General features: G+C 30.8%; 3 protein-coding genes across 3 annotated transcripts in view; 1 reads left to right on the forward strand and 2 right to left on the reverse strand.

The window, feature by feature from the left end:
* Positions 1-1587: 1587 nt before the first annotated feature.
* On the reverse strand, positions 1588-4825 carry LOC108690166. The gene is made up of 3 exons (XM_018197328.1): positions 4736-4825; positions 3911-4466; positions 1588-2488 (listed from the first exon to the last, which is right to left on the reverse strand). The coding sequence occupies exons 2-3, from the start codon at positions 4058-4060 to the stop codon at positions 1667-1669; spliced, it is 972 nt and encodes a 323-aa protein (XP_018052817.1). The 5' UTR covers positions 4061-4466; positions 4736-4825; the 3' UTR covers positions 1588-1666.
* Positions 4826-5866: 1041 nt separating this feature from the next.
* LOC108690169 (SRR1-like protein) lies at positions 5867-7242 on the forward strand. The gene is made up of 4 exons (XM_018197334.1): positions 5867-5885; positions 5976-6232; positions 6365-7061; positions 7162-7242. The coding sequence occupies exons 2-3, from the start codon at positions 6096-6098 to the stop codon at positions 7041-7043; spliced, it is 816 nt and encodes a 271-aa protein (XP_018052823.1). The 5' UTR covers positions 5867-5885; positions 5976-6095; the 3' UTR covers positions 7044-7061; positions 7162-7242.
* Positions 7243-8821: 1579 nt separating this feature from the next.
* Positions 8822-14472, reverse strand: part of LOC108690178 (short/branched chain specific acyl-CoA dehydrogenase, mitochondrial-like) — a 10653-nt gene continuing 5002 nt past the window's right edge. Inside the window, exons 4-9 of the mRNA XM_018197347.1 lie at positions 12001-12207; positions 11750-11920; positions 11543-11668; positions 10141-10323; positions 9937-10072; positions 8822-9826 (exon numbers count right to left, since the gene is read on the reverse strand). Coding sequence (XP_018052836.1) covers positions 9651-9826; positions 9937-10072; positions 10141-10323; positions 11543-11668; positions 11750-11920; positions 12001-12207 — 999 coding nt within the window. The 3' untranslated portion in view covers positions 8822-9650. The remainder of the gene's footprint in view (positions 9827-9936; positions 10073-10140; positions 10324-11542; positions 11669-11749; positions 11921-12000; positions 12208-14472) is intronic.

The raw sequence follows: 14472 nt of genomic DNA on the forward strand, positions 1-14472 counted from the left end.
AAGTTTTGAAAGTAGAAAGATATTTCAAGTTACACACAACAAGAAACATTTATACTAGATATTTTTCTTGTATTAATATTAACACGAAATAAGAGGTACAAAAGAAAAAATGTATATGTATATAAAGTAAACTTGCAGTACTTTTCTCTTGGAAGTATAATAAGGCTTTTCGTAATTATCTCTAGTATTTTAAATGAAGGATAATCGACAATAACAGAGCTATTCAACTGACAAAATGAAATAAATTATAAATTTCGGTACAATCTAATAAATCAAGTTTCTACTTTAAAAGTTCCTCGCAATTTATGTAGGACTTATATTTCAACATATAAAGTATATCTCTAATAATTTTTGATTAACGATACAAGAATTAAGAATGAGTTCAAAATCATAAGAAATACAAAGGAAATAAAATTTTGAGGAGCATTGTGAATACAGTAGTCTTCTTCATTCTTTTCTTTGGTTTACAAATGGTTATATATTAACTATCATAATCTAACAATAATAATATTAAAAGTTTGTAAATCTTTTCAGGGCTGAATAATATATAAAATAATTTTAAATATATATTTAAAATGGAAATTTTGTATTTCAAAAATCATTTTTGAAAAATCATTTTCATTTTACATTTGAAATGGAATCATGTTTATCATTTAATCTTTATAAAATAGATAAATGGTTTTTCTATGTTTTTACAAATTTTCCCTTGAATCATTGATGTACAGAAGTACAAACGTAAAATACTTTTAAAAAATGTATAAGAAGTTCAAAAGTAAAATACTTTTAAAAAATGTATATCGCCTTGACGGAAAGTTTTACGAAAAACTATTTAGATTAAAACAAGATCTTAAAAATTCTTAATTTTTCGTAAATATTCGTAATAGGACGTAGAGTAATGTTGTTTATTTAAAAAAACCAAGAAATCCTTTGTCTCCAAAAAAAATCACTCTGTCTCACTATGAATATCTACGAAAAATTATATATTTCTAAGACAAATCTCATTCAATGTTCCACTGCAAATATCTACAAAAAATTAAGGATTTCTAAGATCTTGTCTCAATCTATATAATTTTTCTGTATTTTTTCATAAAAATTTTTTTTTCGCTTGGGCAGGAAAAACCATTTTGCATTCAAAAACTGTTTAAAATGCCTATTTATCCATTTTACATTTAAAATGGATTCGAAAAACCTATTTTGCATTTTGCATTTTAAATACACTTTTTAAAAGTATTTTACAATTAGTATTTTAAATGGAATTCGAAAGGCATTTTATCCAGTCTTGGACCTTTTACAATTTCTGAACTTGACTTCTCTTCGGGATTCGTTAATTTCAGGGCGCCTTTCCGTCACATTTATGGACCGAAACGGTAGCTCGGTCCATCAGCGGGTGGTCCCCGAAACACGAGGGCCCACAGAAGGGTTGTTTTAGAAAGGTCTTCGTTGCTTCTCTTTCTCTCTCTCTCTCTCTCTCTTTCTCTCTCTCTCTCTCTCTCTCTCTCTCTCTCTTTCTTTCTCTGTCTCTCTCTTCTTTTCTCTATTTTCTCCCTCTGTCTAATATAAGGATGCTTATTAATTTAAAAAATCGTCTCATAATAAATCGATTTTTATTATACAAAAAAGCAATAGAGAAAAAAATTTCTCCACCCAAATTCCGTCTAAGATACAACTATGTCGCAGAGTTCGAAAAGGTGTAGGTGGACGAGAAAGTCGGCGAGGGCGGCGGCGTGTGATCGTAGTTCAACGCGAGCGTCGAATACCTTGGCGCTTCGTCCATGAGAACGGCCTGCTCGTACGTAGGTGGCAGATCTTCTCGCGATCTTGACGGCAACGCCATCAGTTTTCTCGCTTGCCTCCTCTCGTCCAAAATCCGCATTATGATCACGATCGGCCCTATCAGCAGCATAATCGCACCGATAGACACTAAAGCGACGGCCGTCGTCGCGATGTTTTCATTCACGCGGGAGAATTTTACGTTGTTTTTGTCTGTCCTGATAGTAAATTGATCCTGACCAGCCTCCTTGTCAAGAATGGATGTCTCGTGCACTGTGGCTCGTGTCGCGTTTTCTACGAGATCGAGATCCTCCTCTTTCCTCAAAACCGATCCCGTAGTCTTATATTCCGAATAATCCGAAATTGAAGTGACGTCCTCTTCCGCAGGAATGTTATTTGAAATTCTGTTGCCGAGAATATGCTCCCTGTCTCGAGCTATTCTCGAGATCTTGTTCATTACATTATTCTCGGTTGTCGGAACTGCGAGAGGATCCGCGAGAAAGAGCATAGATCGTTGCTTCTCCGAAAAAATTTCGGATGCGTCCTTTAATCGTTCGTTTCTAATTCCAGTTAATCCAGAGAGATTCGTATCATCATCTAGAGATGGATCTATTTGAATTATCTCCACGTTTTTATCGATCGGTTGTTGCTGGGTGGATAGATCATATTCGTGTCTCGTAGATGATACGATGGACTCCAAACTGGTCGGGGGATCTACCTATAGAAAGGTAAAGAGTACGTTATGTATACATATATGTGTGTGTGGGCAATTTTATATAAGTAGAGATAATTGCGATTCCACAAATTATACCTATACACATATGTATATACAATCTATACACGTAATAATTATTATAACGAACCTTCCCAGCAAACGAAAATGGATTGAAATGGATTGGAAATTTTCCGAATCCGTATTTTAAAAATGGATTGGATTCTATATACAAAAAAATTTTTATATTTTAATTTAGTAAATAAATTAAAGTAGTAATTACATGAAATTCTATAGTTGTTATTTTAAAACTTTTTCACAAAATATATACTCTAGTTGTATAATAAAGAAAACGTATTAATATAAAATTAATATAAAATGTATATAAAAGCGATTAATTTATTAATTAAAATTAAGGAATTTATATATGTAACATTTATTGTTCATATTTAGTTTTTTTATGTTTCTTTTAACTATTAAATTAAGTAAAATTCTCTCCTTCTTTCTCATGATATATTTTTACGGTACAACTTTTTTTTAATTACTCAGTTGAATCAAAACGAAAAATTTCTTATTCATAATTCTGAATAAAATAGCATGGTATATTTTTAAATGAAACAATGGATTTTCTACTCACAATTTTGAAGTAAATAGTATTCATGGCCCATTTAAAAAAAACTTTTTTTATTCAATTGGATTAAAAGATTGCATTTCCTATTCAGAATTTTGAATTTAGCAGTATTCAATGATGCACAGAAATAGCTGATATTATTTTTAAATTCAACTGAAAAAACTACATTTCCTATTCAGAATTTTAAGCAGTATTCACAATGCAGAAATGGCCGCGATATTATCATTATATTCAAAGATTAAAAAAGATTGAAAAACTGTATTTGCTATTTAGAATTTTAAATTAAGTAGTATATTCACAATGCGCACAAAATACTATAATATTATTTTTAGATTAAAAAGCATAGAAATAATACTCTATGTCTATAAATGAATAAAAATGCATTTAAGATTCATTTTAATAAAAAGGATTTATTTTAATATTCATGAATCTGTATTTCTAAAAATCTGATTGTATTTCTAAAGATCTGATGAAAATTCCATTTCAAACTGTTCTCTTTGCTGAGTTGATAATAATTTAATTATATTTTATAATTATTTTATTAACAATCATATTATATAATATGATTATAATATGATGATAATAAAGATATATATAGTAATAATCATTATAAACAATTATTTTATGTATATATTAAATAAATACATATTAATAAGATGGCTATAATAGACCTTGATAATAATAATTACACAATATAATTATTAATAATGAAGATTAATTATTATAAATGCAATTATTGCATATATGTGTAATAATGGTATATTTACATAACAAGAGTAGAAAATTATCTCCATTACCTCGATAACATTGCTGGTTTCCAAGATTCTCCTGTGCAATGTGCTGACGCCTCTGTGAAGAAGAATGATGCCAACAGCGTTCCAGGTGACCAGCTGTAATATAATAATTACTCTCGAGGCCCATCTGTTTGTTCTCGAGGTGAGGGACATTGCGGTAACATCACATCATTCACATCGGTTATTAGTCGAAAGTCAAAGGCGTGACACCTTTCGCACACCTGCTGCGAAGTGTGGTTAGCTAAGCGACATTTTCATCGTTATACGTATTCGTGTATGACAATTTAGAATCTCCGCAGGCGATAGGCATACGACGTATATTATACACGGAATATCGATGCCGTGGATACCGGCGGAATTTAACAATTTTCGTCATTTATTTGTGCCGAGATTAAACACGTTATATACTCTATCGTTTCATCACACAACACGCGGCACGAAAATAAATTCTGTGCCAAATCTTGTTATCTACTCGTTTCATATAAACAACTCGTCGTTTCAAGCGCAACACATTATAATGCGAGAGAGACGTGAATCCGTGAAAGCACAAAGCTGGCGCCTGCAAAAACAAATATCATATAAATTAATCACTTATTTACTCTTGGACGATGCTTTATTCAGTTGAATAGTTGATCGTCAATTTTATTACGAAGGCAAAGTTTCAAAAGTAGGCTTTGCACGCGCGGAGGTTCATTCTCGAGGACACTTTTCAAATGCATTAAAGCGCATCGGGGAAGCGCTCCGATGTCATATTATGACGAATTGTAACGGAAGTATCGGAGTGAAAGAGAGAAAAGGAAGTGCGGAAACTTTTTTGTTTAACGTTACTCTATATTGGTCTGACGACTATTGAAGCAGTCGTCGTCCTCGGCGCGGCACGATTGCGACTTATTTGCTCGGTTATACACGATGGGTCGTGGCGGGTAACGAATGACTCATTTCCACTACCTTGCACTGTCCCGTTAGACTGTATGTACGTTTCATGCGAGACACGAGACAGTCCATGGGCGTAAGCGAAAAAAAAAAAACCGATGTTCGTGCACCCAATAAACGAGAATGGATTGAAATGAATTGAAATAGATTCAGATTTTCAGAAATATTGATTTATAAATGTTAAAATGAATGCTTTTCAATTCTGAATGCATTTTTATTCATTTATAGGAATTGCATGGAGCACATCTATGCCTTTCAATCTAAAAATAATATTAGCTTTTTCTGCACACCCAATACATTGTAAATACTTCAATTCAAAATTTTGAATAGAAAATGCAGTTTTTTAATCCAATTGCATCCAATTGAATCTAATTGAATCCAATTAAATCCAATTAAACCCCAAAAAAAGTATTTGCTATTTAAAACATGCATTCGGATAGAAAAAAATTTCAATCCATTTTAATCCATTCTCTTTTTGCTGGGCACTTAGGTGTCATGATAATTATTATGTAGCGTTTTAGTATTGTTTAAGTATTGTTACATTCGTCATACTTTTGCACCGAAAATAGTCGGAATGCATTTACTGGTAAAAGTGGCTATGATGTTTTTTACTTTGTTAAATCGTAATGAAACTCGTCGTTTATTATTTGCATTCAGAATATAATATAATAGGTGGCAATATCAATGCACAAGCATACATATATATAATTTAATTATGTCCATTTCTACCACTGTAGAGTAATTTTAATCTCAATTTAATTTATTTTTATTTTCATTCTACTTTTAAAAAATATGCCTAAAAAAATAGATATAAGAGTAAATAAAATCCAAGCTAAATTGATGAAATGGGCCTCACACGCGGTAAAGTATTACAAATAAAAAATATTAAATCTTAAAAAAAACTCTTGTAATTGTGAGAACGTAGGAAAATACAAGACTCTCGGAATAGAAACATAATGTAATGACGACAATAGGCGTCTAGCAATTTATACAATTTTTAAAATAAAAATTTGGACAAATTATAATATGCTGACGCATATATAAGGTAGGTTACTGCTATTCCCTATATTTAAATTACACACTATTGTGGACGTCTCATTATATGAAAAAGAATTTTTTAGAATCTTTTTTTTAGAATCAATAAAAAGAAAGATTTTGTTAAAAAAACACTAAAGACAAGTGAAAGCAAGCGCGGTTGGTAGCGTCATCTAGCGAAGAAAAATGTAAATAGTAACAAACGGCGCCATATTCAGTCATGTCAGAAGCGGACAACTTCGTATTGGTGACTCGTCGTGGAAAACGTCGTAACGGAAGAAGGAATTTACTTAGAAACGCGTTGTCGAGCGTGATCGTAGAACAGGACTGTGAGGTCGATCACGAGTTTCTTCTTCGGTAAGCCATGTCACAGTTGCGTCTCGCTATCCTTACTTAATTTTAACCTAACCTAATCTAATGCATATCGCGACCTACATTTAACCTGATTGATTCTAATCGCAATCACGTTTCTTTTACGGCGACTTTCAGCACGTTAGACAAGACGGTAGTCGAAATCAGAGACACATCGTTTATCAAGTTCATTTTTAGTCGGCTGTCGGAATCCCTAGCCGTTTTAGGCTCTAACAGTATTTCCGAGATAGTCTGCTACGGGTTAGGACAGTTCTCGCAGTATAGATCGTCGAGATGCCAATTGGCGCTTCTGCTGTGTCTGAAGGTGCGATACGAGCCAGTTCGCGTATACGTATACGATCCGGCGTTCTATCCCGAGGAAGTGCAAACTTTGCGTACCTTGGGATTAGAGATCATAGAGACAAACGAGGAAGGCAAGCGTGTCGTCCAACGAGATAGGACCACCCTTATATACATGCCGCACTGCTCGCGGCAGCTGACCAATAATTTCCTATATGCGAATTGGGGTAATGGACTGAGCAGTTGCATCCTGCTGGCCAACAGTCTCTCAAACACCGTCGACAATTCCTTGCATAAGGACGTATTGAATACAGCAGGCTACATATTACGCATTCGACCTTATGTTACAGAGATTCGATTGGAAAATTCCTTCGTGTACGAGGAAGTTTTCAACGACCTTAATATTCATATCTTTACAAGACAAAATCTGCTTAAGGTCCCAGCAGATTTCTGGAATTCTAAAGAGGAACCACAGTATTTAACGAAAGATGTTGAATTCGTTACAGCTGTGCAGTGACAAATGACGTTTGATACTGTAATTATCTTCTTTAGTTCTTACAGAGTTATTCAGTGTAATAAAATGTAATTCTTGTTTCTCAATACTCGAGCGACTAATTATTCCAATTTGCTTTTAGAATACAACGACAATGAATAGTAATATTAAAATTGTCCGTTCTCTGGTGCAAGAGCTGCGTCGAGTTTCACAGACTAAAAATACAAAAGAGAACGCAATGTTACATTATGTCATGGAACAAGCACATGCCCATAAAGAAACCTCTGAAGTTTTATGTAAAGCGCGAGAAGAATTAAAGAACTTAGCAGAGATGTATCTTTGCTACTTGAAGTCTCAGCGAGCATGTAAGGATATTCATAAACAATACGCTGGTAAAGGTGAACGTAGCATAAAGGAAACTGCGGATCTTGTAGGTTTTAAATTACCTCATGATCCAAAATGAAATGTATGAATCCAAAATAGAAATGTTTAAACTGTTGTTAGTAATAGAAGTATTTGTACTTTGGACTATATCTATCTATATTTATTGTACTTCTATAAAGATAATTTAAATAGTAAATTTCATGAAAGATAAAATCGTGTAATTTTATTTTATATATCACATCTTTATTCTTTATATCATAAACCTTCCAGTGAGTACGCTGTATACAGAAAACATCGTAGAATAAGACTGACAATTCGAGAGATTAAAGCTAATCGTTAAATAAGCATTATGTGATAAAAATTTATGATATCTAAATAATCATTTGTTTAAAAAAATAAGTATTATCTTTTATTAGAAAATGTATTAATAAAAAAAAGTTTTATGCGCTTTCGGTCGTAGTATAATTATTACAAATAATAATTGTCATCGAATGTTTTTTACAAGTAAAATGAAAACATTTGTTGCATTTGAGGATGATGGTTGTATTTTTGCACAACTTACACCTCTCTCGCTTTTCACCGGCATTGAGTGATTCCTCCACAGGAACATTTTTCTGAAAAAAATGCCCTGATATTTTAAAAATTGATTCTACGCTAACAGAATTCAACCTAAGCAAATCGACGAAAAGAAATGTCTTGGGAAGCCGAGATCTAGAAAATAGATTTTATCCTGTATCCCCTTCATAAAATTGGCGCGCATGTACGGAGAACATGTGCGCGCCCGCTGGAAGATTAATAGTATAATAATAGTAGTTAATAGTATAAAAAGTATTATTATGTACATCTCTCTATTGTTTTATATCTAAATATTATAATAAATTTATTTCATTGAATTTCGGTATTTGTTATTGATTTATATAACAATACAATCAAATAATGCCTATTCGAGCCAGCACAGGACAATGTGCAAATTGATTTATTTAAATCACCATAATTATAATCACAGATGTTTTGATGTTGTTTCAGATCCTTATCAATGCTCCATGTAAAATTGTTAACAGAATTCAATCATCTAAGAATAGTAACAGTGATGTTATTATACTTCCTGATATAATAATCGTCAAAATGTTATTGAACTATTCATATGCGCGTTGGACGTTGAATCTCATCTGACTTCACATCCGAAACATCTGCGATTATAATTATGTTATTGATTTAAATAAACCAATTTGCACATTATCATCTTGTGTTAGCTCGAATAAATATTATTTGATTGTATTGATTTATAAAACTTATATCAGAATTGGATATCCCTTATACATTTGATATTAGTATTCGAATATTAAAATATAAAAGTATAAAAATATTTTAATTAGGAATTTTTAAATTAGGAAAAATAGAGAGAATCAAGGGAGAGTGACATGAAGAGTATTCTCTGATGGTTCCGCCATTTATTGTGCACTTCCGCAAATATGCATATACAGGATGGCAACCTCAGAGAGCATTTGTCATATCTTTAATATGTACGATTGGTGTGTCGAAGGTCCTCCTCGGCAATTCGACGCATTATTGGCTCGCTTATACCAACAATTGATGCTAATTTTCGCAATGATTGCCTGGGTCATCCGAAATCAACGTTTGAGCTCTTTCAACAATTGCGAGAGTCCTCGCAATCTTTTGAGTGACTCTTCCTTACTAGCATATTGAAATCTTTATTGGACTGTTCTAAAGCCGTATATTTTGCCACAACGTCATAAATGGTTGATTTCAGATATCCAAAGAACCGAATTATTTACTAAGTGCCCAACGCGAAGGCCTTCGATGATCGCGACTCTTCGATTATACTCCGCATTTGGTTTCAACATTGCGGTTATTTTGAGAATATATCTGTACTAGAAGCATCAGGCTTTCTCGGACGCCAACAACAACCTCTGGTGGATGCACAATATAACGGAAAATTTAAATTGAAATTTGTCTGGATTTTAGTGACGCATCCTGTATGTATACACATACACAATACTAACGCGGTACAATAATTGTGTGCAACATTATATTCCATCTTATCTTTTACCGTATCTTTTACTCACTCCAATGAACGGCGACTTCCGACTGAATTCTGCTTCATTCTCCTTTGATTCTCTCTGAATAATACATATGCTATTTTCTCTAATTTTTAGTATTAAAAATATATGTAAAAAATAATCTTGTATTGTAAATACATATAATGTCATGTTAAGGATTATTAATTTACGAATATTCCTTGCGTATACATTTTGCAATCGTTGACAACTGCATATTGCTTGTACCTTCGTAAATCGTGCCGATCTTGGCATCCCTATAATATTTCTCCTGAGGAAAATCGGTTGTAAATCCAACACCTCCCATAAAATCTATACACTTTGTGGTGACACGTGACGCAGTTTCTATAAATATGATATACATATATTAGCTTTTACTATATATAGTCTTAAGTTTAAAGTAAATATTTTTTTTATTTAAAAATTAAAAAATTAAAAATTAGCAAGTTATATACCAGATGCAATTAATTTGGCCATAGCCGCTTCTTTCATAACATCTTTTTTAGCATCTACCAATCTAGCTGCGTTGTAAACCAATAACCTGGCGCATTCTAAATCAGTTACTGCTTGAGCTATTTGATGTTGCATTGCCTAAAAATAGATTATTTTTTAGATCTTAAGTTTATACGGACATTTCGTTCGTTGAATAATAAGCATACTTGGAATGAGAAAACGTCTTTTCCAAATTGCTTTCTTTCCAGCGTATATGGTATGGTTGCATCTAAACTTCCTTGCGCGATTCCAATCATTTGAGCGCCAATGCCTACTCTACCTTCATTCAGAAAACCAGCCGCATACTTGTATCCGTATCCAAACTCGCCTAAAATATTGCTTTCAGGTACCTAGAAAAAAATACAAGTTAGATAAATACAAAAGATACAAGTTAGAAAAATACAATAATAGATGTATTTACACGTTGTAAGAAAAAGTCTATTCTTTATCGCAACTTGTTCTTTATATACTGAACTACACTAAAACTACTTTCTGTTTCGCTTTCATTAAACTTTAAATAGATAGGGAAGACCAAGGCACCATGAGTCACAAAAATTTTAATTCTTAAAAGTACTAAATATAAAAATTTTTGTATCTTTTTTTTTAATTATTAAAGCATAATGCATACTTAAAAATTGAATAAATATATTTAGTAAATATTTATTAGTTTTAAAGAAAAAAATAAAAATATATTTTTTTTAGAAATTACTCAATGCCCTATACCCAGGATATCATAAGTCATATACAAAATGGTAGGATTATTCAAGAAATAACGGTGACGAAAGTTGAATAGTATTTTCATCAATTAACATATACATTCTTATATATTCTTAGCATAGTCATTATATATTAATAAAATATATAAATATATTTAATCACAACTAATAATTATTAAATAATACAATAGAAAATTAGAAGAAAACAAATAAAAAAATAAATAATATAAGATACAAAATTTATTATGCTAAAATAAAATTAATTGCTTAGAAGTATAAATTGCCCTTTTAATACATATATTTTCTGTATTGTCCCGTTTCATCATGAATATTTAATGTGTGATCCATGGCATCCCATTGTACAATTATACAATAAAATTTAATCACTGTTTAGAAAAAAGTATAAAAGTGTAAAAGGACAACGAAGTAACAGTCGTATAATACTAGTAGTATCAAAATTTAAACTTAAGACTTAAACTTAAGAAACGACCGTAAATACAACAAATACGAGAGAACGCAAACATGATTTAAAATTAGATGTTTCGAATAATATATTCTTTATATTAAATCAATTTATTTCAGATATGACTGCGCGTGGAAGATTTTTCGAACTTTCAACACAATCAATCTGAAATGCTAATAATCCTTCCTAAATCAAATTTTAAACCATGTTAAAGTTCTCTATCGTATTCAATTTAAATTATTCTAGATTATATTTAACTAATGAACAATCGTTGACTCATAGTGCTCCGGTTTCTTCTATATCTATTTTACTTTAAATACAAACGTTAATTCAGGAACAAAAAACAGATCCAATAACTGCATGCACGATTTTTTAAATAATTTTACATACCCTGACATTATCAAAATGAACCATACAAGTTCCAGATGCCTTGATGCCTAGTTTGTCTTCAGGTTTACCTACAGTCAAACCGGGCGTATCGCGATCCACGAAGAAAGTCGTAATGCCGCGGTATCCCTATTTAATTAAAAAAGCGTTACGTGATTACATTAATGATTCCATGTTTCTTTTTTACATAATACATAAAACTTTGCTCACCGTGGATGGATTTGCATTAGCGAAAACCAAGAACACTTCCGCGATGTCGGAATTTGAGATCCACATTTTTGTTCCATTTATTACATAATCGCTACCATCTTTTTTCGCTATGGTTTTAAGAGCAAACGCATCTGATCCGGAATTAGGTTCCGTCAGGCAAAAGCTACCAGCCTAAAAAAAATATCGCAGTCGTATATGTCTTGTTCTGTTTTTCTATTTACGCATCAGTAACGAAGGCATGACAAACGTACATATTTTTGTGCTAATTTAGGCAGATATTTTTCTTTGTGTTCCTTAGATCCAACTTTAATAATAAGCGAGTTAACCAAAGTATTATGAATGTCTACGAGAGCAGCTACGGCTCCGTCGACTTTCGCAACTTCTTCGACGGTTAAAATTGTGCTCATAAAATTGCAACCTGCACCTCCGTAATCTGTTGGAATTTCTAAACCCATCAACTGAAATTTTAAAAATCAAGTTTAAAATGTTAAAATAATACTTTTTTAATATAATATTTCTTTATTATATCAATTTATATATTCAATTTAAAGAGAAAATTATGCGCATATTTATTGAAATATTATGAAACCACTTTTATCACGCAATATGTTTTCTTCTATTATCCGTTCTATCACATTATGATGCAAATGACTGTGTTAGTCACACACGAGATTTCAAAGAATAACAAGTGGGTACTACATTGCAAGGCCGGTATTATACTTCACATAATAATAATAATAATAATAATAATATCAGTTTGATATTAATATCAGTTTGATTGTATTATACAATACTTTTATTGCATGATATTTTATAAAATTCTATAGAATTAAATAAGTAAAATCCTAAATACGATCGAAGCTGGATTTATAAGATGTTTATTTTTATGTAAATTTTAAATACGTTTCATCTTTATAAATTCCGCACCGATTACGGATTTGAAACGTAATCGTAAATTGAAACTGAAATATTAAAATCACACACAAATTAAATAAATTGATCATTAATTTAATAAGAATGCTGATAAGCATCTTAAAAATCTACAAAGAATTTACTGAGCAAAATATCACATGTGATGGGTATTCAATCATATCTCTTGTGAATTTGCAATCAATTTAGCCATTGCTCTGCTTCGAAACATTTCAAATATTATTCGAAGATGTAAACTTATAAGTCTTAATAGATTTTGAAGATCCTGAAAATCTTGATAGATCTTGAAAGTCTTGATGAGTCTAATAATTCTCGATTTTTTTTATTAAAAAAAAATTTGTTTGAATTGAAGAAATTTGAACTTGCTCTCTATACGGTTAAAGAAAAGTTTCTTTGATTTGAACATCATTTCTTTGACGTATTATAATTATTTATTTAATATTTTTTATTCTCTAAAATTAAACTAAAATTATTCTCTAACATTTTATTCTCTTTAAAATTTATTAAAAGATTCAAGATTTTTCAAAACATTCAAAACCTTCAAAAGATTCTTAAGATTGTAATTCAAATTTTGTATTCAAATTAATTCGTATTTTTTGTGATATATTCGAACTAATTCAAAGCATCTTGATACCCATCACTAATCACATGGTCCGGATGATATTTTTCGCAAGTTTTTAAGATATTTATCATTATTAAATCAATTTAATTTGTAATTTTAATATTTCAGCTTTAGTTTGTGATTGTATTTTAAACAACAGTAATTGACGCGCAGTTTACATAAAAATGAAAAATGTATTTAAAATTTACATAAAAATATTAGGTATCAAAAGATATTTAGCTTTCGTATTTAACTATCTTTACTTAATAATAGTAATCTAGTACGACTTTTTTATTATTGCCTATAGAATTAATGTTTTTCTTCTAACAAGAACGTAACAAGAAATTTTTCAAGGTTGACTTTGTTCAAGTATCATTCGCGTAAAACAAAAATCTGATTCTTTGTTTCTCGTGTATATATTATATTTGCATTTTTACGTTTTAGAAGAAAAAGTCAGCCTTATGATCTGCACAAAATAAAGTTATTGTTAAGATACATTTCCTCACTATAGGAGTTGTATAAAGATTATCTTTATGTACGTGTAAAATAAAAAAGTATTCTTAATGTATGTACATGCAAATGCTAAAAGATATCTTCACGCAATATACAACAAAAGAATATCTTATCTTCGAATAACTTATAATGAAGGAACTTATCTTCTTTTCCGACTTTTCTTATTTATTATATGTACGTCATTTTGACGCGATTAATAACAAACATGTTTTTGCATTCTTGTCGACATTATCACATTTATGCAATATTCTCGGTCGGATATACACATAATTTTCAATAGAATTAATGTAAATGCATTTTACTTATCGAAATTTGCAATTAATTAGAGAGAATTTTCTAGATAAAAACTTTTTGTTAAAATCGATTGATGCATATAGAGAGAATATCTTAGATTTTTTTATTAGATAATTCATATTAACAAAAACATTATCAAATTAACAAAAATATTATCTGTAAGTTCAATTTGAGACTAATATGAGCGAATGTACACGCACTTGCTAGTGTTTCATCAAGATCAAGAAATTCAAGAAATCTTGTCTTGGTTTTGTCTTGAATTAAGACAAGATCAAAACAAGAAATTTGCAATTAATTAGAGAGCTTTCTTGAAATTTCTTGAATTTCTATAACATTTATATAACTGTTTTTGATATTTTATTATTTTAATATTTTATTATTTTAA

The sequence above is a fragment of the Atta colombica genome, unplaced genomic scaffold (assembly GCF_001594045.1).
Source record: "Atta colombica isolate Treedump-2 unplaced genomic scaffold, Acol1.0 scaffold297, whole genome shotgun sequence".
NCBI lineage: Eukaryota > Metazoa > Arthropoda > Insecta > Hymenoptera > Formicidae > Atta > Atta colombica.